Raw genomic sequence first — 23,762 nt, 5'->3', positions numbered from 1 at the left:
GTGGCAGACAGGGAAAGGAAGAGTGACTTACTCTGAAAGAGATGGCTTCTTCCAGGACCAACACAAAAATGATAATGATTCCTATTTATACCCAATATTTACTGAGTGCCTATTGCAGGCCGGCCACCATGCTGTTAAAGGAGCAACCCCAGGCCTAATCTCTACGACAGAGCATTGTTTCTTTTAATTAACATAGCTAATGTAATGGCACATGATTAAAATCATATAGTTCCAAAAGGCATAATAATGAAAAATGGCGGGCGCCTGGGTGGCTCAGTTGGTTAAGCGGCTGCCTTCGGCTCAGGTCATGATCCTGGAGTCCCTGGATCGAGTCCCGCGTCGGGCTCCCTGCTCGGCAGGGAGTCTGCTTCTCCCTCTGACCCTCCCCCCTCTCATGTGCTCTCTCTCATTCTCTCTCTCTCAAATAAATAAATAAAATCTTTAAAAAAAAAAATAATGAAAAATGGCGTTCCTCTACCCACCCTCCCACCTCATCTCCAGCTTATCAATGTAATTACTAGTATTCCAGCGTGTAGTTAAAGCAATAGCCATATTTACATCATGTGACTACCTACATATTGGTCCTTGCTGGCTCAGTAGCTTATCATGATCACATGCGCACTGGTGTACATTTATTGTCCCCCGGTGAGGGCTTTGGTGTAGAGTGACGGAACGTCAAGCCATCTTTTCCAGTGGGAGATTTCTAATACCTGTGTCTATCATTCTTCCTTCTGTGGCCATTCTGCTTCTCAGGAGAAGAATTCTTCAGCTCCTTGCTTGTTGGGTCTGACCCTAACTAGCAGTGCTAAGTTTAGGAGCTGGTGGGAAGTAGAGAGGTGGGGATCTCACCTTTCAGAATGCAGACTTCTTCCTATTAATTTCGCTGCTATGCTCAGTGCCCTTATTTTAACCAGAGCCTGCTGGTTCAATGTCTTCAGAGAGGAAGCCCCTAATCCGCTGGGTGGAGGAGGGACAGTCACTGGCTCCGTGGGGTAGGGGGTAGAACTGTCATTTTTGGTTTTGGTCCTATGCTTCACTTCTGCCTTCCAAGTTTTTCTGGCATCCCGAGAGCAGACGAGCTTGCTTCCCATGCGGGAGTCCCCTCTGGAGACACATAAGATTCATCTTCTCCCACTTTGCCACCTCAGGTACTATTTACCCAATCTTCTTTCTGCCTTCACACATCTCATGTGAGATCACTGGTAGTTACTTTGGTGATGATGATTCGTGTCGCTTGGGAAATATGCTACCTCTTTAGTATCTTGGAGGATCACCTCAAGTCTTGAAATCCAAAGATCAGAAAGAGACCTCTCCGAGAAAAACCATATCCCTGTCCTCGCTTTTCATTCAGCATGGATCCTGTGGCCACCACCTCCTTATGCTCCTCACAGGTACCGAAAGTTTAAGGCTCTTGCATATGAAAATGTGAGCAGTTAACGACTGGTTTGTTTCTTGAAGGTTAAGTAAGACACTTGATGCAGAATTATGTCCCTCCAAAGAAAGGATTCCTCCATTAGGTGAAAGTTTTCTTCCTGGTCAAGGAGAGATGTGGATTTGCTCAGAGAACTCATCCCAAGGAACTCATCCCAAGTGATGGTGTCACTGTATGAAGCAATTTCTCACTTTCCGTTCCCCTCATTCCTCATTTTGTTTTCATCTTGGTTCCAGTGTCACCTCAAAGGAAGCTTGCCCTGATTAATACTTTGCAGTTCTCAATATGTCGGCACATTTTTTGAAACTACCCCCAGCTTTTCTCCATATATTAGCTTATAATTTATTCCTCTGAACTGTGGCTCGATGCCTCATCTTTTTTACTAGATTATACATGAGGGCAGGGATTATCTCATTTTTAAGCTCAGATCAAGCACTCAGTCTACATTTGCTTCTCCTAATAAGAATTTACCTATATTTGAAATAGTCTAAATCAGTTAGTAATGATTTATGTTTCTCCTTTCAAAATCACATACAATATACAAGAATTTAAGGCAGTTATAAGAAATTGTTAATTGAGTGGTCTTCCAAGATTAGTATCTCCTATCACAACATGCACTATGCACTAAAATAAATTCCCAAAAGACAACAATTACCCTTAAACCAGATTAGGAAAACACGCAGAAGAACATTTATCTGTTCTCAGGTACTTCCCCAGAAAAAAAGTCACTTTTTTAAAAGAACAATCACAAAGGAAACATAGATTTTTATAATATAAGAATATGAAACCTTTACACACAAAAGTTGTAATGTTCACAGCAGCATTCTTTCTAGAAGCAACCTTGCTCTGCAACCCAATATCGGGAAACCGAATCGAGAAATGTGTCAACAGAAGACTGGTTACATTACTTATACAAAGGAATATAAAGAGGCTATTCTGACAGTGAGGGCTATCTATTGGTGGCATTATTTATTGACCTAAAAATATGATATATTGGTAAGAAAGGAAAATATTTAAAAAGCAGCATATATAGAGTGATACCATTTTATAATTAAAAAATACTTTCCCCTCCTCCCTTAAAAATACTTTGATGTGTATATTACATAATAATATGGATTATCTCTAGGTGTCAGAATTAGGAATTTTTTAAAATATATTTTCCTTTTCCATATTTTTTGAAGTTTTACAATAGACACATATTTAAGACAAAAAAACAAAGTCACTGAAGTTGAATCTACTGTGGTCATCATGTCATAATACATGTAAATCACACCATCATGCTGTACTTCTTAAACTTAGATGGTGATGCATATCAATATTTTCTCAATAAACCTGGAAAAAAAATTTTGAAAGTCACTTTGATTTTGAAAAAAATTCATGAAAAACAAAAGGCACTGGGAACAAAATCTTCAAAATTAAAAAAAGAACTGGGAACACACAGGAAAAATGAGACAAATGAAGAGGAGAAACATCATTTAATAAAGTGCTATCCCACTCTCCATCAAAATCTAAACTAAAACATGCGAGGAATATGAAAAATATTCACAGAGGAAGAAATAGAAATGGTCAATTGACATTTATAAAATATTCAATTTCTACTATTATTCAAAAAAATGCACAACAAAACCAGATTCTGGTTGAATATTTAGTGCCGCATGCCTACTTTCTGCCAGATAGCAGAATCCATCCTTTATATTAATGATCGAAATTAAATCTTCAAGGTAAGTGTTTATTTCCTTTTCTCTGTGAGGTAAAGGAGGTTTAATGACTTGCCTGAGGTCACCCAAAGGGTGATTAGCCCAGCCCAGATGCAAACACTGGCCTGCCCAACTCTAAAGGGGTTGTCCCACCCACTATGCCATACTGCCTCTCACTTTTTCTTTTGTAAATTTCAACTCTTTGTGTCACATACTGATGTGGGTACACGTATACTGAGAATCTAGCGTAGTACTTGAGCAAAGTCATCCACATCAATAGCCTTAAAAAGGTTCATTATTATTCAAACAGAAAAAAGACAGGTCAGAGTCTTTGGACCCGCAATCCCCTTTTATTAGGCATCTCGACTAAGGGAATCATCAAAAATTCAGAATAATGGACAAAATTATTATTGTATTATTCATAACAGTGAAAAACTGGAAACATCTTAAATGTCTAATGAATTATTATGCATATGAATGATTCAATTAAAATGGTTTCCAGAGTAGTGATGTAGACAAATGTTCACCAGCAGCAGTAAGTGAAAGCAGGATACAGACTGTATATACAGTGCCACTCACCCAGCAGGCGAATGTGTGTGCACATACACACTTACATCCACACGCAAACTCACTGCCAGGAGATGCATCGCAGACGAACAATACTTCGCAGGATGGTAGTGTCATAGGAAAATTTTTTCTTAATTTTTCTTTGTAGTTATAGCCAAATGCCCTATATTGGGGATGTCTTACACGACCACAAAAAGATAAATGTTATTTTGTAAAGTGTACATTACTATCAGGTATTTTATTGCTATGATATTTATTTCTGTTTTGCATATTTTGGGGTTTTTATTTCCCTTTGTTTATAATGGTAATTTGCCTTCCAACTTGCAGTGTTTGATAAAAATTTGGCAAATGTCCATGGACATCATCATTTGTCTGTCCAGGGCCCACGATATACTGAAAGAACTAGTGGTTTGCAAAGTTTAGAGAGTACACTTGAGCACAAGTCTCTGTGTTGGTTCCACATTACTTTTGTGGCACGATTATCCCAGTGTCATATAAAAGAATAATTGACTCTAATCCATTTTTATAGAAAATTTAGGTAATTTCTGGCTTCACAGAAGCATGAACTTTCCCCTGCATTTTTATTTACCAGTTATATTGTGTAATGGCATTTGCATGAAGTATAATATTTTACTACTACAATTAGGATTACAATGATAATTGCTTTTTTAAAGGAAAACCTGACGCCTTAATTTTTTATTCTTTTAGATTCTCACTTGACTTTTGGTGACAATTAGCAGAGGCCAGTATGAGTCTCTCCTTGTAGAATATAATTTTTGTAGCATCCCAACCTAACATCGTCTAAACATGCGAGGGAAAAAAATAGTTTTTTTCCACGGGTGTGTGTTCTTTACTTCAATTAAACTCACACAGTTGGATACTGACTGTTGCCAAAACAGTAATATAATTTATACATTATAGTCCACACAGTAAAACTACACTAAAAGTCATTTAACAATATTTATAACACCATAAAATACAGTGTTAAAATATATGAACTGCAATATGTACCAAAATTATAAAATTTGTTTCTCATCATCAGTGATTAAAACCAGGATCATTGCTCTAGCCTCAATACCCACAACCCTGGTGACAGATTAGAATTCAAATCTTAATGATCAATTTATAATTAACAAGATAGAAGTGAAACAAATTAAACCAACCATTATATATAACGAGACCCAATGGACTCCCATTGTTCCTCTTAATTACAAAACGCAAATCACAAATACACAATGGGCAGTGTTAGACATCAATCCACAAGCCTAGCAACCCAGAAAGTGACAGTGATGGGGAAAGAAAGAAGAGACGCAAAACCAAAACCACCACGTAGGCCGGGGCTCTGTGCTCGCTGCTAGCCTGTCTCTCCAACATGCGAGTGCCGAGGGGCTGCAACCCAACCCGGGCTTGATCGCCCCCCTGCAGCTGGTAGAGGCTCCCTCCTCCCGGTGCCCAACACTTCTAAGCTCTTTCCAGGCCACGGTCCGAGCCCTGCAAACTGCACTGCAAAGATTTTACTGCTGATTCATCCAAGCACCTGCGGAGAGGGAACACTTCCCTCACTTAGATAAAGAGAAATCACAGTTGCACCAAAGATATTTCAAGAGCTCCACTTACCACCCTCAAAAACAACCCTAGGACTTGTAATAAGCTCCCAGGGTCCCGGGGAATAAAGACGAAAGGGAAGCTAAAGTTTATGAGAGCCTCAACTACAATCAGCCGGCTTGCTTGCCTGGTGCCAATTAAAAGCAAAATGGAATTAATTCTCCCGTCTCGTGGTCAGAAACCAGCTATATCAAATGCACAGAATTGGCAGTTCATTTTTCGTCTGAAAATGGGATGTGCCATTCACAAACCCTGGAGTTACAGACACCACCCAAGCAGTGTGGAATGCGCCGTGCAGAAAGTATCGCGCTGATCACTGGGGAGGGCTTGCAGACAACAGGAGCTCAAGGAGCTGCCGTAATACCACGCACGTTACTTGGGGAGAAAACACATGCAATAGGCACACTCAGAGGAACCATTTCTAAACACTTGCACAGGGCAGCCTAGCCTGAGGCTGGGGTAACGAGTCAGGGCCTCCTGCACGGTGAGCCCGGACTGTCAGCGCTCCTAGGGACGGCATGGGCTCTGGTCAAATGGCTAGATCTCTGAGTAAAAAATAAAGCTTATTATAAATGGTGTGAAGCCATTTGGTTAGTATGGGATTATAAATAATGTGGAACTCTTCGAGAAAATGTCCTGAGTAAGAAAAGGGGAACCACAAACATTGTTCTCGATTGTTGAGCAATACAAAATAAATATAATACCCACTTTTAAGAAAAATTTTACCCGTAGCACTCTGAGGACAAGCTGCCTCAAAATTACCATGTGGTTTCATTATTGTGGAGACTGAACTTCCACAACGACAACACTTTAGAAAGCTCAAAAAACTCCAAGATTTTCCTCACCTCAAAGCACAGGAAAAATCATTTATCCCCAAAGTTTAGTACAGGGTGTGCAGAACTCCCGAAGGCTTCTATAGGGCTTCATAAATTTATAATCTTTATTTAAAAAGAAATACTCGGAGGCCTTCAAGTTATATAGGTGAATTCAAAGCAAACGGTTAATGTCAAAATCAAATGATACATTTTGTACGAATTTTGAAAATGTCATCCTCGTCATAGAGGGAGCCAGAGGGAAAAGAGACTCCGTGGACAAGAAATTAAGAGTCAACAACCAACCAACCTTAAAATCACAGTTTATCGTATCTACCACGTTTTTGTGAGACACACAAAATGAATATTTTGTAAACTTTGGGGGCTCTTAAAAGTTTTAACCATAATACGTAACAATTTTTTGAGTGTTTACGATTGCCAGGCCTTGGTTTTGGACAAACTTGCAAAGTTACAGTAGATGACTATTTTAATTCTTCAGATTTACGGAACAGGCCATCTCAGAGCAGGACTCGAAACACAACCAGCCCCATAGTTTCCCGATCCTGCTTTGTTTGCCTTTACAAAGGTTTTTCTTGTGGTATAGACTTTATGTCTGTCAGAATAGCACTCAGACCCTCCCTGGAAAAGACAATAATACCTAGATCGAAGTCAAATCCAAATTGCCCCGGTCAAGACCCTGAAAACAACGCCATGAGCTATGGTTCTACTTCCGTGTGTCAAGCACCATGCGAGGCCCTTTACATACGTGTGTAAGTATATATGTGCATCGTATATCTCTCGGTGTTTCTCATCCCCACAACAATCCTGCAACATGGTTTTAGAAATGTTTGAGGGGCCCCTGGGTGGTACAGTCGGTTAAGCACTGGACTCTTGTTTCAGCTCAGCTTATGATCTCAGGGTCGGGCTCTGTGCTGAGTGTGGAGCCTGCTTGAGATTCTCCCTCTCTCTTGGCCCCTCCTGCCGCCCCTTCACGTTTTCTCTCTAAATAAGTAAATAAATAAAATACATTTCAAAAATATACATATTTTATAGATGGAGAAGCTGAGGTTTGGAGGGATTAGGCAATGTACCCAAGTGGCACAGCGAGATTCGAACCTAGTTCTTTCTGAATTCCAAAGTGGTTTTCACTGCACCCTGCCTGTCATCAACATGGGAACAGGTTGGGACCAGAGTCAGGTCAGGATACGAGGTATAAAACCATACTTGTTCCATTCATTTAGTCAGTAAGTATGTACTGCATGCCAGGTATGTATCAGACAGGAGCACGCTCAGTCGACAAAGCAGTGGTCAGAAACTGGAGGAACCCGAAGCAAGGGGAGGTGGAGAGGGGCTGAGGCTTAGTTTCCCTAGATCAGTACAGGTACATGGATAGATCCAGAGCAGAAGAAAGAGGGCCCAGGACACAGGGCACAGGTTGACCCAGGCTCCCAGGCTTACCCTCACATGACAAGCATGTCTACTTCTCCATGGGAATTTAAAGAATATTTTTTTCTTTCCCAAACTTTCTCATCATAGCTGCTTTGGCCTGATTTTCTTTGGTAGTAGATGTACAAGAAAGATCATAGGCCTTGGAACTAGAAATATGTACAGTAGAACTCTAGCTCTCCCACTTCCCAGCTATTTAAACACTCTTGAGTATTGGTTTCCCCACATGTAAAAGAAGATTATAATTCCTGTCTCAAGTTGTAAGAATTAAATAATATATACCAAGCATATTGTACCTCCTTCTCTTTTATATGCCGCAATTTCCAGAATTATGTCTCCTCAGCAAGATAATCAATAATCAATCACGAAGCAATCTTAATCTTTTAAGTCCCAGATCAATGTAATTTTTTCTTAAATTATATGATCCAGTTTTTTTGTTTGTTTCTAACAAATTACTTAGTTCTGGGTTTATGTGAGGCAAATCAAATATTTCTAGTTAGCAGTAGCTACTGTTGATATATTATGAGGGTCTCTCCTGCAACAAAATCATTTGGGTTTCCTTGTCAAACTTCTTGGAAATATCTGGTATTTTGGCACCCTGAGCTTTCCTCTACTCAAACTAGGTCTTTAATTAGTATTTGCTAAGAAGGTGCACATGTCAGAGCACATTCTGGGAGCTTTATAGGAGCCTCTGTCTTCCTGTGAGCAGAAAGAACTGGATTCATCAGCCCTGATTCCCCAAAGGATTCAGGGATAGGGGTTCCAATAGCTAAGCCACCTCATTGATGCAGGAACACAAGATAGAGCTCAGGGTGATCAGATACGCTCTGATTCTCTAGGAAATTCTTTCTGAACGAGATACCTAAGTCAGAAGTTTGCTGAGCCCCACTGCTTGCTCTGTGTAAATCTAAGTGAACTTCAGAAAAATACAGACGAGATCTACAGGGTATTTTTCCATCGGGTTGTATTTTAATGGGACATCTGATATCTAGTTAGTTTATGTGAATGATGCCTTTTATAGTTTAATTCAAAGTGATTCTGTCCAATACCATTCATTTATAAGAGGAAAGCACAGTTCAAGCAAGTCAAGTAAATTTGTCTGAGATTAGACAGTTACTCTCAGAGCTGAGATGAGAACTCAGGCGTCTTAGCATTTAGAGGATAAATCATTCATTCATGGAAATAATCTGATTAGAAAATGTGCAGAAAATAATTCACGAAGATCCCAATCAGTGTATTTTATAAAAGAGCAGTGTACCTACAAAATGAATGATAGCTGTTCTTTTTTTTTTTTTTTTTTAAAGATTTTATTTATTCATCTGAGAGAGAGAATGGGAGAGAGAGCACGAGATGGGGGAGGGTCAGAGGGAGAAGCAGACTCCCTGCTGAGCAGGGAGCCCGATGCGGGACTCCAGGATCATGACCTGAGCCGGAGGCAGTCGCTTAATCAACTGAGCCACCCAGGCGCCCGAATGATAGCTGTTCTAATAAATTAATTTTAGGAGAACAAAAGGATGGTTTGGGTTTATTTATTTTCAAGTATCACCTACTGTCATTTTTATAGATACACATTTCATCTATTATCATTTGACTTAAAGATAGTTTCTGGGTGTTCGTGGAGAACTGTGATAACAGATTAAAATGTTAACTCTATCGATGGAAGACTTTAAAACTGCTTGATTTATCTGAATACTTTATTAAAATACTTGCCATCTTGACCTTTGTGTTCTGAAGTTTCATAACTGTCGGTTCTGAACGTTAAGAAGGTCAAATAATAGTACGTATACATAATCATGAAAAAAAATACCAAGGGGTTTGTATGGACAATTTAGAAACTGTACATATTAAGAAATTGTCCATACAGAGGAAATATTTTTACAGGAAATAGGTCAACACATATCTAATTTTGACATTAGCCTCAAATAGTGGAAACACCGTTTTTTAAGAAAAAACGACAGTATTCACACAAACAGTGCTCTGAAAGTATCATATAATATTACCTACCTGCTTTTTTTAGAGATTTGCTCCAGTTTCTTGGCTAATGCACAGCACTCTTCCTTTAACTTTGTCAAAAATGTATTCTGGGAGGTCAGCAATGAATACTGTTCATTTTCTAGAAATAACAATAAACCCCCCACCAATATAAGATGTTTATGGTTGTAACTCTGCAGGGCTTCCATATGTAGACCGGTAAAAGTGTTAAAACCACTCCCATTTCCTATAAGCCACCAGGTCAATTTCAGTGTCCAAAGTCAAAGGACCACTCACCTGGCAAGATACTAAATCTTGGGAGGCATTAATTTTTCTAATAATTACACCCCAGAAACAGTTTTGATCATACACGCTTGGGGTAATGGTTTAATGTGTTGATAAACTGTCAGATTATCTCAAGGGGAGCCATGGATGCTTATATCTTTGTAATATGCAAGATATTACATTTTTATTTTGACAATTTCACTATAAACAGTGTCAAGAATGATCACAACTAGATAATTCACAACTAAAATAACGGAGGAACTTTCTTCTATACTGTAATTCATGCTTTATGTTTCGTATTTGCCCACAGATCTCACTATCCCTGCCCCTTGTATACACTTCTTTCATTATGAAGGTAAAGTACATAATTTTCCCTAGAATCTGGATTTCATTGTCAACAGTATGAGTTTCACTAAAGATCTGGTCAAAGGAATTGAAGGGAGTGTGGTATTTTTGTGCAAAATAAAAGGAAGTGTTCTTAAGAAGGTCTTAGCCATTAAATCCCCTCACGTAGCACTCAGAGATTCTGCCCAAGACTCCTTGATCACTAGGATCCTGCAAGCAGGAGGGGCAAACACTAATTTTTCCTGGAATTTCCTCCTTTTATTTTTAGTGGAAAAACATCTACTGAGTCTGGAAAAATGCCGGAGGGTATCATGTGGGTCAATATGACATTTGCCTCTTCATAAGCAAATAGATGATTTAATGAATTTTACGTTTCCATTTTTCACCTATAGGATGAACAATCATTTTTTACCCTGTCATCAAATAGAGTGTACACAAGATCATGTGAAAATTATCTTTAAGTGTCAGGCTTAATAAGTCCCTCTATTTCTTCCCGATTTTAGCCACTGACTGGCAAAAAGCACATAGCATACAAAACAAAATAAATCAAGGCACCAAAAATTAAGCAACACTTTTCTGGAAGAGACAGGATCAATTAAACTTTTGTTTTAATAGTCCAATCAGCTCAGAGTATGTGGTGTGGAATTATAATGACTGACATGGTCTTGTTTTGACTAACACTGTCTGTGAACACACAACTCACAAGTGAAAGGAGCTGCAGAATGCTCCGGCTGAGTTCAGCATCAAACTGCCTGCTTTGAACAAAAGTGCATTTTACTTTCAAATTAAAGGTAAAGAGTTACTGGCCAACTCTGTCTGCAAAACAGCACCGATGTGATGAGAGGTGGCAGTTTTTAGCCACGCTGACAGCTGTGGCCAGTGCCTTGTATTAGGGAATTTTCACAGCAGTTTGAGAACTTGAAGAATGCAAAGGATTAAACATCACTCTAGATTGGGCTGGGGGAGGTGGCGAAATCATACAAATGCTAAAAATGTTCGAAGCTGCAAAGATTAAATAAAGGAACATATCAATTTGGAGCCACTGAATTACATCCAGCTGCGACAGTGAATTAAGAACCGATTAATGGCTAAAGCTTTTCTCCAGTTTGGATGCTGAAGCAAACTCATTAGGCTTTTAGAGTAGCTATAATGTGTGTACTGTGGGAACTGTTCAGTGCTATTCAGGAGACTCTAACTGTAAGCTCAGAGCATTTCCCGCAGAGCTTCTGATGCTATTTTTTTATATAACATGTGTGCCTGAAAACCCAGCCAAAAACAAGCCCTTTGTTTTTCTACTTTGTTGTGGTCTCTCTCAGCTTTACGTTTCTTGAACACAGGTAAATAAACTCATAATCCAGATGGTGCAACAGATGTGAGAGCAGTACTCTGAAATCAACAGACAGTGGGCAATACTTTCCATTTTCTCTTTTAAACGCTAACTAATATGTAATTCGGAATCTCCGGTGTAGTTAGCATCTGCTCCCTTCGGCCAGCCAAAGGTTACAGGTGTTCCTGATGTCATTTCACAGTAAGGCGTGGGCCTGGCTTGTGAGCCAGGGCCCAGGCTCTAATCTTTCCCTACCACCTACCAGTTTTGTCATGCTGGGCCTCCATTTGCTGTATCTTCTGTGTCAGCTCCTGTTCTCTTTGCTGGGCCTGAAGGGCTTGGGCCTTTGCTTCATTGCTAAAGCTCTGCTGAATGCTATCTTTTTCCAGTCTACAAAGCAGAGAGGAGACAGACAGAAATGTAATCTACAGATGCACCAAGCCCCACCATTTCCCCTACAGACCACAGAGAGCTGATACCTAGTAAATTGTGAAGCAGAAGTGGACAGCAATCTGTCAGACCCCCTCCTCCCCTACCCCTCCACCTTCCTGGCCCCCCTCTCCCCCCCCCCCTCCCCCCCCCCCACCCGGGCCCCCTTGGGGGGAAGAGCCAAGGGGCCTTTCATGCTGTGTTTAATACATGCCATATATCGAAACGGACTAAAGTATACAACTTTAAAAATCAAAAAATCGTGACAGCCGAATATTAATATTTTATAACCTGAAAACACAAACCTCCTTTCCGGTAAGATTGTCAACGTTCTGGGCCACCATTTCCTGTTTTATCTTTTGAATGGTCAATATTTCCTACAAATCTTGCGGTCCTACAAATGGCATGATTCAATACACCAAAACTTAAATTCTTGAAACTCAGCTTTGTAGACCACCTCTGCTTTTCCTCCCCAACTTAAAATGGAATCTCAGATAGAATGTAGGAGATCCAATCTAGGAGCAAGGAAATGATTCTGCATGTTTTCGTTAAACATTTCCGCACATTAGGCCACATGATGGGAATATAAATATGAATATGAAAATGAAAAACTTCCCCCAGCACATCAGAATAAGACCTCTTTTGCGTCATGCTGAGAGAAGTTGCACAATGAGAATACTCCATCGTCCAAGACAACGTCCCACCCCGTGGTGATGGGATATTGACCCAGCGAGATGGGTCATCCCACTGGGTCAATATCCCATTACAGTGGCTCCTAAAGAAAGAAACTGCCTAAACAATTGGAAGCCGAGGCAGCGATACTGAATACCACACACACACGTCAGGTTGGTTCTGCATACTCTGAATACGGGTAAGTGGACTGAGGGTTTCCTCTAATTAACTGAGTTATGTCTAACTCCTGATCTCCTTGTGGGCATTTCTCATCCGTGCTGTTTTAGTTTACTAATTGAGATATTTACTGCCTTGCCTTTGCCAAACCAAAAATAAACAATTCCATAAAGCTATCCCTAGTAGTCTACATACCGCTGTGGAGCTTCGATTCATTGGCTTCTAATTATAAAGCAACATAAGGAAAGTCTGTATTGAAATTGGTCAATGCATGTGGTAATGTTGTAGTGTAAAATTTCAGGAGGAAACTATACCCATACCTCACTCAAATGGAATCATCAGGAGTCCACGCTAAATGTGAAATAAGGTCCCTTCTGGTGCTTCTAATAACAACACCCCCTTGGACCTGCTCCAAGGTCTTCCCTCACACTAAGTTCCAAACTGGTATATTGCAACAAATAGATACACTAGGCCACTTTTTGCCTCCCCAGTCACACCATGCATCTTCTGCCCATGGATCACTGCATATGTCTCTTTGTTTTCCTGGGATGGCCCCCACCCTGCATCCTGTTCCACAGCCCCCCACACTCACCCCCACCCCTCTCCCTCTGCTCAGTGTATACTACTCCTTTAAGGTCTGCTCAAAATTCTCCCCTCTCCTTCCATTCTCTCCTAAATTAAGTATTCTTTCCTCGGTGACCTTAATATAGGTTGTAAATGGATACGTCGTACTAAGATGGCATTTATCACACTTGACTTACTGCTTCTTGTCATCTTTGTCTCTCTAAATCCGGAGCCCAGCTCAGGATTGGCACATAAGAAGGAGGCAGTGAATGCTTAATGAATAGATGTTCTTAGACCCTCGCCATGGGGGAAGGGAGGATGCAGTCTTTAGTGAGGCTGGAGAATCTGCTCAAAGCTAGTTTGAGGAGGCAAAAACTTTTCAGACATTTCAAAAGGAAGAGTGCCTGGAAGAGAGAAGCTCCAGGGGCTTCACTAGCTAGAAACTGTGCTGCTGAAGGAATCAGCCTAAAAAGAGACTGTGGACTCTTCCACTGAGGAACCACCCCGATGTCAGGTCCCTGGTTACAGGCACGGAGATGTGAGGCTCTGAGATCACTAATAACTGGGTAGCCTTACAACACACTGCTCAAAACCAATATCCATTTGAGAGTGAAAAGGAGTGCTACTGATAATCATACCAGGACAACAGCCATGACTGGGGCTACCCTTTGCCAACCCGGGGTATGGTTCTCCTACATAAAGGGGTTGCCAGGCTCAACATCAATTTTTAGCACGAGAAGCTGCCTAATAACGGATATTCTAAATTTACTATAGAAAAAATAACTACTGTTATTGTAGTTCTCCTTAAAAAATAAGCCAATTTAAAAGAATGCACTACTGAGACACCTGGGGGCTCAGTCAGTTAAGTGTCTGCCTTTGGCTCAGGTCACGATCCCGGGGTCCTGGGATCAAGCCCCTCACTGGGGTCCCTGCTCACCAGGGAGCCTGCTTCTCCCTCTCCTTCTGCTCCTCCCTCCCACTTGTGCACAAGCTCTCTCTCTCAAATAAATAAAATCTAAAAAAAAAATCAATGCTCTACCAACAAATGTTGACTTAAACACCAAGTTTTGTTTCTTGAATCCTTCTCCAATTTTTACTTTATTTAAGAAACTACGTGTTATTTTATAATTTTTAATCGAGGTATAATTGACATATAACATATTAGTTTCAGGTGTACAACATAATGGTTCAGTATCTGTACGTAGTACGAAATGATCACCACAAGTCTAGTTAACATTTTTTTTCATTGCATAAAAACACAGCATATCTTTACTTTCCTATTTCCTCCCTCCAGCCCCCTTTCCTCCCGTGTTGCCTTCTCCCTTTGCAGGTTCTTTCTGACTTAGTAGGCTTTTTATAAAACCTTAGAATGTTAGAACTGAAAGGGAATCTCAAATCTGTTTAATCAAATCCTCTCACATTACAGCCGAATAAAGAAATAGGCTTGAAGGTTACATTGTAAGTGATGTGAAGGCAGAGGTGGGACTTGAAATATTCTGATTTAGGGAAACCTATTTTATGGCACTCCAGAGGTAATGCAGTCATGGATTGAAAGAATTAATAAAAACCACTTATGTGTCCAAGGGGAGGGATTAGAGAAGAATCCAAATCAATTCATATAATATTTATCATAACTCTGTTATGTAAAAGACACTCTGCTAGGCACTGAGTCAAATAGAGATAAATGTGGCATAGTCTTTGCTCCCAACAGGGACTTCAAAATGGCTAAAATAGGAAGTAGAAGGTGGAATACACCATAAGAAATCTACCAAATTTGGGAAAACTACCAAAGCAAAGAAAAATGAGAGGTCCGTCCTAGCTGGGTGTGAGAGTGTCACGAAGGGTGGCTGAGCTAGTCTTCCCCAACTGGGTTTCTTTCAGTTCTCACTCAGAACACTGATGATTTCATTTAATCAAACTTTTAGTTAGCCATATTTTATAAAGTGGAATAAAAGCAATGGCAGTAAAGAAGAATTTCTTGGTTGTGATTAAAATGAGGCTGAAAGATTTAGTCATAATTGCTAAAAACTGGAAACAGTCAAGGGGCGCCTGGGTGGCTCAGTTGGTTAAGTGTCTGTCTTCGGCTCAGGTCATGATCCCAGGGTCCTGGGATTGAGCCCCACGTCAGGCTCCCTGCTCAGCGGGGAGTCTGCTTCTTCCTCTCCCTCACCCTCCCCCTGCTTGTGCTCTCCCTCTCTCTCTCTGTCAAATAAATAAATAAAATCTTAAAGAAAAAAAAAACTGAAAACAATCTAAATGTCCATTAACTGCTAAATGGATAAAGAAACTATGGTATTGCCTTACAGGGATACTAGGAATAGTAAGAATAAAAAGGAACAAGCTACTGTACGTAAAACACACGGATGAGCCTCAAAAGCAGTATGCTTAGTTAAAGAAACCAGACGCCACAAACATATTGTATGATTTCATTTACATGACGTTCTAGAAAAGTAAACACTAGAGTGACACGTGAGTGCCACCAGGACCTAAGAACAGGGTGTGTGTGTGAGGGAACAAAGGGGCATGAGGGACATTTGGGGTTGACAGAAGTGTTCTCTATCAGGATTATAATGGTTCCACCTCTGTATATATTTGTCAAAATATTTTTCATTGCACATCTAAAATTGGTGATTTTTATTATATTTAAATTTACCTCCATAGAGCTGATTTTATTTTATTTATTTATTTATTTATTTTTTTAAAAAGATTTTATTTATTTATTTGAGACAGAGAGAATGAGAGAGAGAGAGAGAGCACATGAGAGGGGGGAGGGTCAGAGGGAGAAGCAGGCTCTCTGCCGAGCAGGGAGCCCGATGCGGGACTCGATCCCGGGACTCCAGGATCATGACCTGAGCCGAAGGCAGTCGCTTAACCAACTGAGCCACCCAGGCGCCCAGAGCTGATTTTAAAAGGGAGAAACTGCACTAGAATAGGAACATCTACCTTCTTCTCCAAGTTATTCACAATCACCGGTGGCCACATGGGGACATGTCCATGTTTTCTTGATGATAATTAAGAGTTAAAGGAAGTACTGGATAGTCCTCAAACATGGACCAAGTACACATAGAGGTGTTGTCACTCCTTTTTTCGAATTACAGTTCTGGTTGGTTATATTCTCTAAAAATGTCTGCAATGATATTTACCATCCCATTAAAGAAAGGGACTGAAGAATTCACTTTATGTTTTTGATCCTCAACTTTTCTATATCATTTATTTTAAATCCTGCTATTTTAAAAATATTCATGTCACAGAGGAAAAATGATTTATTAGATTTTTTTAAGGACATTCTAAATTTTATAGCAACATTGAAGGAGTAAAAGTTTCTGATGGTCCTAAAGTTCATCGATGAGTCTGAGATGGAAATGATGAAAGCTTCAAGTCTAACCCGAGCATGGGGTCTGCAGTGGTGGTGATTTGAGGCACCAATTCTGTCTGCCATGTTTCTAGTCACCTGTTCATCGAGGGCTGAAGCTGTGGTATTAAACATACAACCCTTTTGGTTAAATGGTGTTTCCCTTCTAAAGTACAATACAGAGAGCTTTGTGACAGTAGAATATTGGTATGACAAAGTTATGAGACCCTTTATAACATGCTTACTAGCCGAGAGCCATTCCTGATGGAATTATAGAGAAAAAAAGCAGGGAGGTGTGGGTGTCATTGTGAGTTAAGACACATGATGTCTCTGTTTCCAACATTGGCGATATTATCTTTGATCACTTGGTTAATGTGCTGTAAGAAAGGGCTTTCCTTTCTCTCCCATTATTAATTCACTGATATCAGCATGGAGTCATGGATTCTTATCTTACTCAGTGGGCTATAATCGATTATGGCCATTATTTATTTTTTTTGTTCCTAGATTTGGCCAGTGTGAACCCCTTCAAGCTGTTTCCTATATTATATCTCTCCATTATTCCTATGAACTTTCTGGCTTTCTATCCCCACCAAGATGTTCCAGGCTCATCTGGTACTATCCTTGTACCAGTCTTGCAGTCAGCATTTCTCCAAGGAACTCTTCTGCCTTTCAATGGAGAATAGTATCTAGAAACCAAGATCATCAGGTGGTGCACATTGCTACTGAGAAGTCTGCTTCTAGGTCACCTTAGTAGACAGAACAAGGATAGGAATATACATATAAACGTATAAATATATAATTATAAGTATTTTCCCATGTATGTTTATATTAATAATACATGTACATTCAGACTGACCTTTCCAATTCTGATCCAACAACATAGATAGAACCTAGTCTCCCCTCTTTCCATCACTATAACTTTCCTCTCCTCAACAGTGAGAAACTTGGCTCCCATTATCTTCAACATATTTACTCATTTGTTCAAACTTACACAGTATACACAGAAAGTACTTTCAAAATTGCTGATCTACTACAGAAGGCGTATCTTCTGTGAACTAGAATTAAATATTTGCTTACAGTTTTATTTGCTTACAGTTTTATTTGCTTTGTGGTTCTTTAAATTTTTATTTTTACTTATTTATTCTTTTTTACACAAATGCATACACCATTTTCAATTGATTTCCTTTGTGTTCTGGGAAAATTACATCTCGAGAGGCAATAGAATATGCTAGAAAACTCACACAGCTACAGTGTCCAAGTATGGCATTCACTTTCTTATTACTTGTGTGGCCATGGACAAGTAACTTAATTCTTTTAATCTTGGGGTTCTTCAAATAGGGCAGAAAAAATCCTACCTTGAAGGATTAATAATTTTAATAAGCTATTATTTATTAATGTTTACCATAAGTTAAGCTCTTCACATTTATTCTTTTATTTAATTCTCATACCAACCCTCTGAGGTAGAGTCTCTTACTATCCTTACTTTATAATTGAGGAAACTGAGGCCTAGAAAGGTCATATTACTTGTTCAAAATCTCCTAGTTATTAAGGGGCATAGCCAGGAAATCCAGGCCCACCTGACTCTAAAGTCCAACAGCATGAATCCCTATGCTTCAATCTCTTCGTTTATCAGGGATGAAGAGAAATGAGAAAAGGTTAAAAGCATAACAACATCATTGAAATAATTCAATTATCCCTAAGTGTGTGTCTTTTAAAACCTATATTATCCATCTTGACAGCTGAATTCCAAGATAGTTCTCCTTCTCCTTTTCCATTTGTCCCATATGTTATTGGATCACTTCTTCCTACAGTGACATTATCAATTAGTTGTATCTTTCTTAAAGAAATACATTGACTTTTACAAAAACATCGAAAGCCACACAACTATGTCTCTGGCCTCAAGCTGGTCACAGAGTCCTAGAGAAGATAAGACAAGCACATCTTATCTGGAATGTAAGTACCTAAAAACTAGAGACCTTGGTTTTGCTCACCAATTTATCCCAAGAGCCTGGAATGGTGCCTGGGACATAGTTGTGTGGCCAACAAATATTTGATGAACTAATGAATGAATGAATGAATGAATGTTAAGAGATGGAAAGTACTAAGTCTCCACACAGGTTTAAGGATCCTCCTGTCTACTGATTGGAAGAGAACAGGATCAGATATTTTGGCCAACAGTTTAGTTTTATATTGTTATGGACAACAATAACAAAGTAAAAACAATAGTAAAATTACTAGGCAACATGATATCTTCCATGTTTGACAAGAACACAAAATCCTGTACTTGTTTACTGCTAACAGGGGCTACGTTCTCATAGTTGAGCAAACGTAGAAATACTAGGATAGAACAAACTGGGATAAAAAAATACAAGAGGAGTAGCTTTCAGTAACCCCTACTTCCTCAAGTACGCAAAAAAACCCTAATGGCATCATACATATTTCCTAGAGTAAATTATTTCTATTTTCTTCACTGCAAAGTGTGTCAGAATTTTAAGTACAGTTGAAAGATGAGTTATCAGATTAGAACATGAGTCACTTCTAGGAAAGGAAGCAGAAACAGAAAAGAGATCAACGTCTTTCAAGGGAATAAACACAAAAGAAAGGAAATAATTAACAAAAACAGCCCTAAAAATAATTTGCTCTCCCAAAGTGTTCTCTTACAGTATCTCCAAAATATCTTGAAAGCTCTAACCATCAAGCAAAGGAGGCCGTGCTTGACAAGATACCGCCCGCTTCTGCTACATCGTGTGAGCAACTCACATTTACTTCAGACAAAACCACGGACTCTCACCAACTCAGTGTCCTCCCCACATCTGTGCTTTCTGTTTTGCAAAGAACACGCAAATACATTGACCTCTCTACTCTTCCTAACAATTCTGGAAGGCAGGGAGATGGAACAGTTAGCCCTGCTTGACACGAGAGACACCTCAAGCCCAGAGAATTAAGAGATTTGCTCCACGGTGCACAGCTAGTCATAAGTGGCAGATCTAGAACCGACACCTGTCTTCTCACTTCAAGTCCAGTGTACTTCCATTCCATGGCATTGCCTCACATGAGTGGCTTCGTGAGACTCCTACTGCTCATCCATTCAACAAATACTTAAACACCTACTTTGTGCCAAGCATGAAAGTGTGGGGATGCATCAGAGTTCAAGACACAGACCGTGACCATGCCTTCAAAATTCCTGGTGAAGAAAACAGACAAGAAAGAACAACTGAAACAGAATGGGGAAAAAATATGAAAATAGGGCTAACGTCCTGCTATCCTATGGGAAGATGGGACAGGAGTTGGAGAGTGGCGAGGTACAGTCAGGGAGGATTTTAGGAAGCTTAAAAAATTAGAGGCTGAAAAAGAGTTGTAATTAGCCATCCAAAGAATGAGAAGAGTCTTGTGACAAGTGAAGTGGACAGTGCGTGCAAAGATTCAGGGAGGAGAGATAACCCAGGTGCCTTTGGAACATTTCAAACAGCCTTGGCACGACCGAAGGGTGGCATATACATGTTGCAGGGTAGAAGCGAGCTGCTGGTAGAGGGAGATGGGAGAAAGAAGAGACTGAAGATGTAGGCAGGAGCCAGAATACGAAGCTATTTTTAAGGACTTCATCCTGAGGGAAATAGGGAGCCAACGTAGGGTTTTAAGCAGGGGAGTGTTGTGATCACACTCATGCTTCAGAAAGATCACTCTGGCTGCAGTGTGGGGAACAGATGGGGAAGGGACAACATTAGAAGCAGGGAGAGCACTTATTACTACAGCAATAGCAAGAGCAATTTCTGAAATTGTTTCCTAGATGTGGTAGCTACCATAGGTAGATACTGACACTGAACAACCTCCAAATGCACATTTCAGCAATTTTCACCCTTAAAACATTTCGAGAGCTCAGAGGTCTCTGATGCATAAGTAACTGTAAGTCTATTCTATTTTGCGACACCATGGGCCCAGTTCACCAGACCAAGGAATAAGAACAAATATGCTACAGCATGAAATAAACTAGATCATGATTTTGCCTTTGTATCTTCCTATTGTCAAAATATCCATATTTTCCATCTCTGACCCTTCTATATAAACTGATCACTTTAGTCCATTCCTGCCTTTCCTCTCTGAAAAATGTCAGTTTATCTACATAGTCCCCAAAATTCATCCTTCTGATGAGTAACTTCAGATCAGACATCAGTAGGATCAACATACATGTTATAATGGCATTTCTGTAACCTCTCAATGGATATGCATCATTGTCAAGTTGTGATACCACTGATTGAAATACGTTTCTATTTTATTATTAAATTGTTCTTGAAATTATTTCTCAGATCCATTATTAAATGGGGAATGTGTTGGTTGCTTTGTGGCTACTAAATTTATTAAGAAACAGGCTGTAATAGCAAGAATTACAATTATCAAATACACTTTATCACATCTTATTTCTCAAGCGCTATAGAGTCATGCTTCAATTACCTGGGATGTTGGGAGATGAGAAGTTCCACATGAGAGAACTTTTCCAGGCATCGGGCCCCAAGAAATCTGACCATTTACAGTAGAAATATGTCTAAAATATATATTAATTATGGTTCTGCTTCCTTGAGCAAACTATACCGAATATAATCGACTCCACTTGATAGTCAAGGTCATAATGTCAAATGAGGAAGGCCCTCTTGCTGCTACTGTTGCCTTCTAGGAAGCTCTTGGGGCTCACTGCTCACCCTTGTACCTCCAGGTGCCCACCACCAGTGAGTGACTGGAAACAGAAGGTGCTTCATAACAGCTGCTGCATGGAGTCTCAGATGCTGTTCTAAAGATCCAGAAAGCAAATGGAAGTATGATCTGCTTCTTCTAATTTTTTGCATTGGTTGTTTTGGGTATGAGTTGCTGCCATGCTTTTTATTTTGTTTCTTAAAAGTACTTTTTAATTTATATCTTAGTTTATAGCTATGGGTCAAATGGCTGAATTTACCAGAAGTCTGAGTCTGAGCAAGTGGGGAAATACCGTAATAAAGACAGGAGAGTTTTCACTGTTGCTGAAGTGGTGTGTTTTTGGTCAAACACTCAGTATGTTTGTACCTACAAATTAGGATTGTGTTCTACTGACTAACCTTGGCTTGATAACAAAAATATAGTTCGTTCATTTTTAAAACTTGATTGAGATCTCTGTAAACTTTCCATAATTTTGCACAGGATATTGGAGCTGAAAAGCACAATTACATTTTACAGAAGAGAAAACTGACCAGGGCCCAAGTGTTCGGATTCCCATCCCAGTGTTATCCTCACTCTTCCAAATTAGAGAAGCCTGCTCTTGCCACGGGCCTGGGGTCATTTTCCTCATGAAAACATTTTCCCTTGCAGTCATTTTATGATTTGTTTAACCTGATTTCTATTTGGCTCGGAACATGTGCTTACAACAATTCTTACCTACCTTCTGAAAGGTTCCTTTTCCACAGTAACATAAATGTGTGTTGGGTTTCCTACTCCCCATTCCTATGGCTGCACGGCTGTTCTTTCTGTTCCCAAAGACCTGCTTCTCCCTTTATTCTAAATCTATATTCAAACTCATTTCTACAGGGTAACCTGTTCTGAGTGTACCCAAAACAGGGGAATTCATGCCCTGAGGAAAGGAATATAAGCAACTAAAATCCTAAAGGGCCTCTAAAAGCAACATTGTGCTCTTGGCCTTGAGGCCTCTGCATGTAAGCCCCCCTGCCAGCACAGCTGGGTCACGCATTTGCACACACGAGCCAGAGGTTAAGAGCTCAGACCTTGGTGTCCGCCGGCTTTGTTCCCTTACTAGCTGTGCACCCCAAGCAACTCACTTACCCTATGACTCTGTTTTCTCAAATGTGAAATGGGGCTAATGATGTGTCTCTCCTTCGGAATACCAGGACATTGTATGTAAAATATACTTAGTACAGCATGGGCATATCCTGTGTTCAAAAATATTAGTCGGTACCACTATTATTCTCATTATTATCTCCTAGAAGATGACTATTCAAAGTGTAACGATCCATACAATTATCTCAAAGACTCACAAGCCCAAAGAAAGAATAAAAAATGTCCTCAATTTCCTGATAAAAGCCACATGGGAGGAGTGGTATTCTACCGTGGGTGGGAGTTGGAACTTTGGACACACACAGACTGACTTAGGCCCTGGCCCCGAGAGGCCCTTGCCATGTGCCGTTGGATGGGAGCTGTCTAAGGTCATTTTCTCATTTAGTGAAACGATGTTATCTGGATACGTGAGACAATCTATTTAAAGCAACCAGCAACATCCGGCCCAGACCACCATTTGACAAACATCTAAATTCAGCTAATGGCCTGGCATTATTTCATTGTCGAATTTATTTGCAACAGCTGTAAGGTGTAAAGGCAAAGCCGGGACCGTAAGATAGGGAGAACTTACTCTCAGGGGCGGCTGGGACAGCGAGGAGTTCGGCTGCTCTTCAAAGAATGACCAGTAAATGGCAGCTTCCTCCCTCCTCCTCCCCCTCCTGCTCAAAGTGGCAGTTCTTGAGAAAAGGACTAATCAAAGACAGGCCTGGCTACTGGCTCCAAAATTACAGAAAAAGCTGACATGATTTTCTTGTTTTTATAGAATGATTCCAGTTCTTGTAGAAATAGAATTCAGGGTTTATGCTCAGGAGAAACCAACTGCATCTAGACTGGGCGTTGAGGAGAAGCCAGGGAAAGTGAACCCAAGAGCCTAGGGCTGCCACGGTTTATACAACAGCCACTGGCCACACATGGTTGCCACTACCTGATGCGTGGCTAGGCTGAAGTGAGAGACACTGTAGGTGTAAATAATAACGCACTGGGCTGGGGAGAATTAGAAAAAAAAAGCAAAAAAAAAAAATCTCATTAACTTATCTTGATTACATGTTGAAATGATACCATTTTCTATATTTGGGTTAACAAAACTATTAGAATTAATTGCACCTGTTTCTTTTCACCTTTTAAAATATGGCTATTTGGAAATTTTTCATTAAATATGCAGCTTGCATGTTGTGGCTCTCCTTGTATTTCCACTGGACAGTGTGGGTTTGAGCATAATTCCTTTGTCTATTTCCCCAGAGCAAAGAATCATTTTTAATCCCGATGG

The 23,762-nt window shown here is 40.0% G+C and overlaps 1 protein-coding gene across 1 annotated transcript in view; it reads right to left on the bottom strand.

Moving 5' to 3' along the window:
- Window positions 1-23,762, bottom strand: part of SDCCAG8 (SHH signaling and ciliogenesis regulator SDCCAG8) — a 234,050-nt gene that overhangs the window by 72,381 nt on the left and 137,907 nt on the right. The window contains exons 14-15 of the mRNA XM_021682699.2: window positions 11,750-11,877; window positions 9,564-9,672 (exon numbers count right to left, since the gene is read on the bottom strand). Coding sequence (XP_021538374.2) covers window positions 9,564-9,672; window positions 11,750-11,877 — 237 coding nt within the window. The remainder of the gene's footprint in view (window positions 1-9,563; window positions 9,673-11,749; window positions 11,878-23,762) is intronic.

Source organism: Neomonachus schauinslandi, chromosome 6, assembly GCF_002201575.2.
Source record: "Neomonachus schauinslandi chromosome 6, ASM220157v2, whole genome shotgun sequence".
Lineage (NCBI taxonomy): Eukaryota > Metazoa > Chordata > Mammalia > Carnivora > Phocidae > Neomonachus > Neomonachus schauinslandi.
This window is presented reverse-complemented; position numbering and strand designations above follow the sequence as displayed.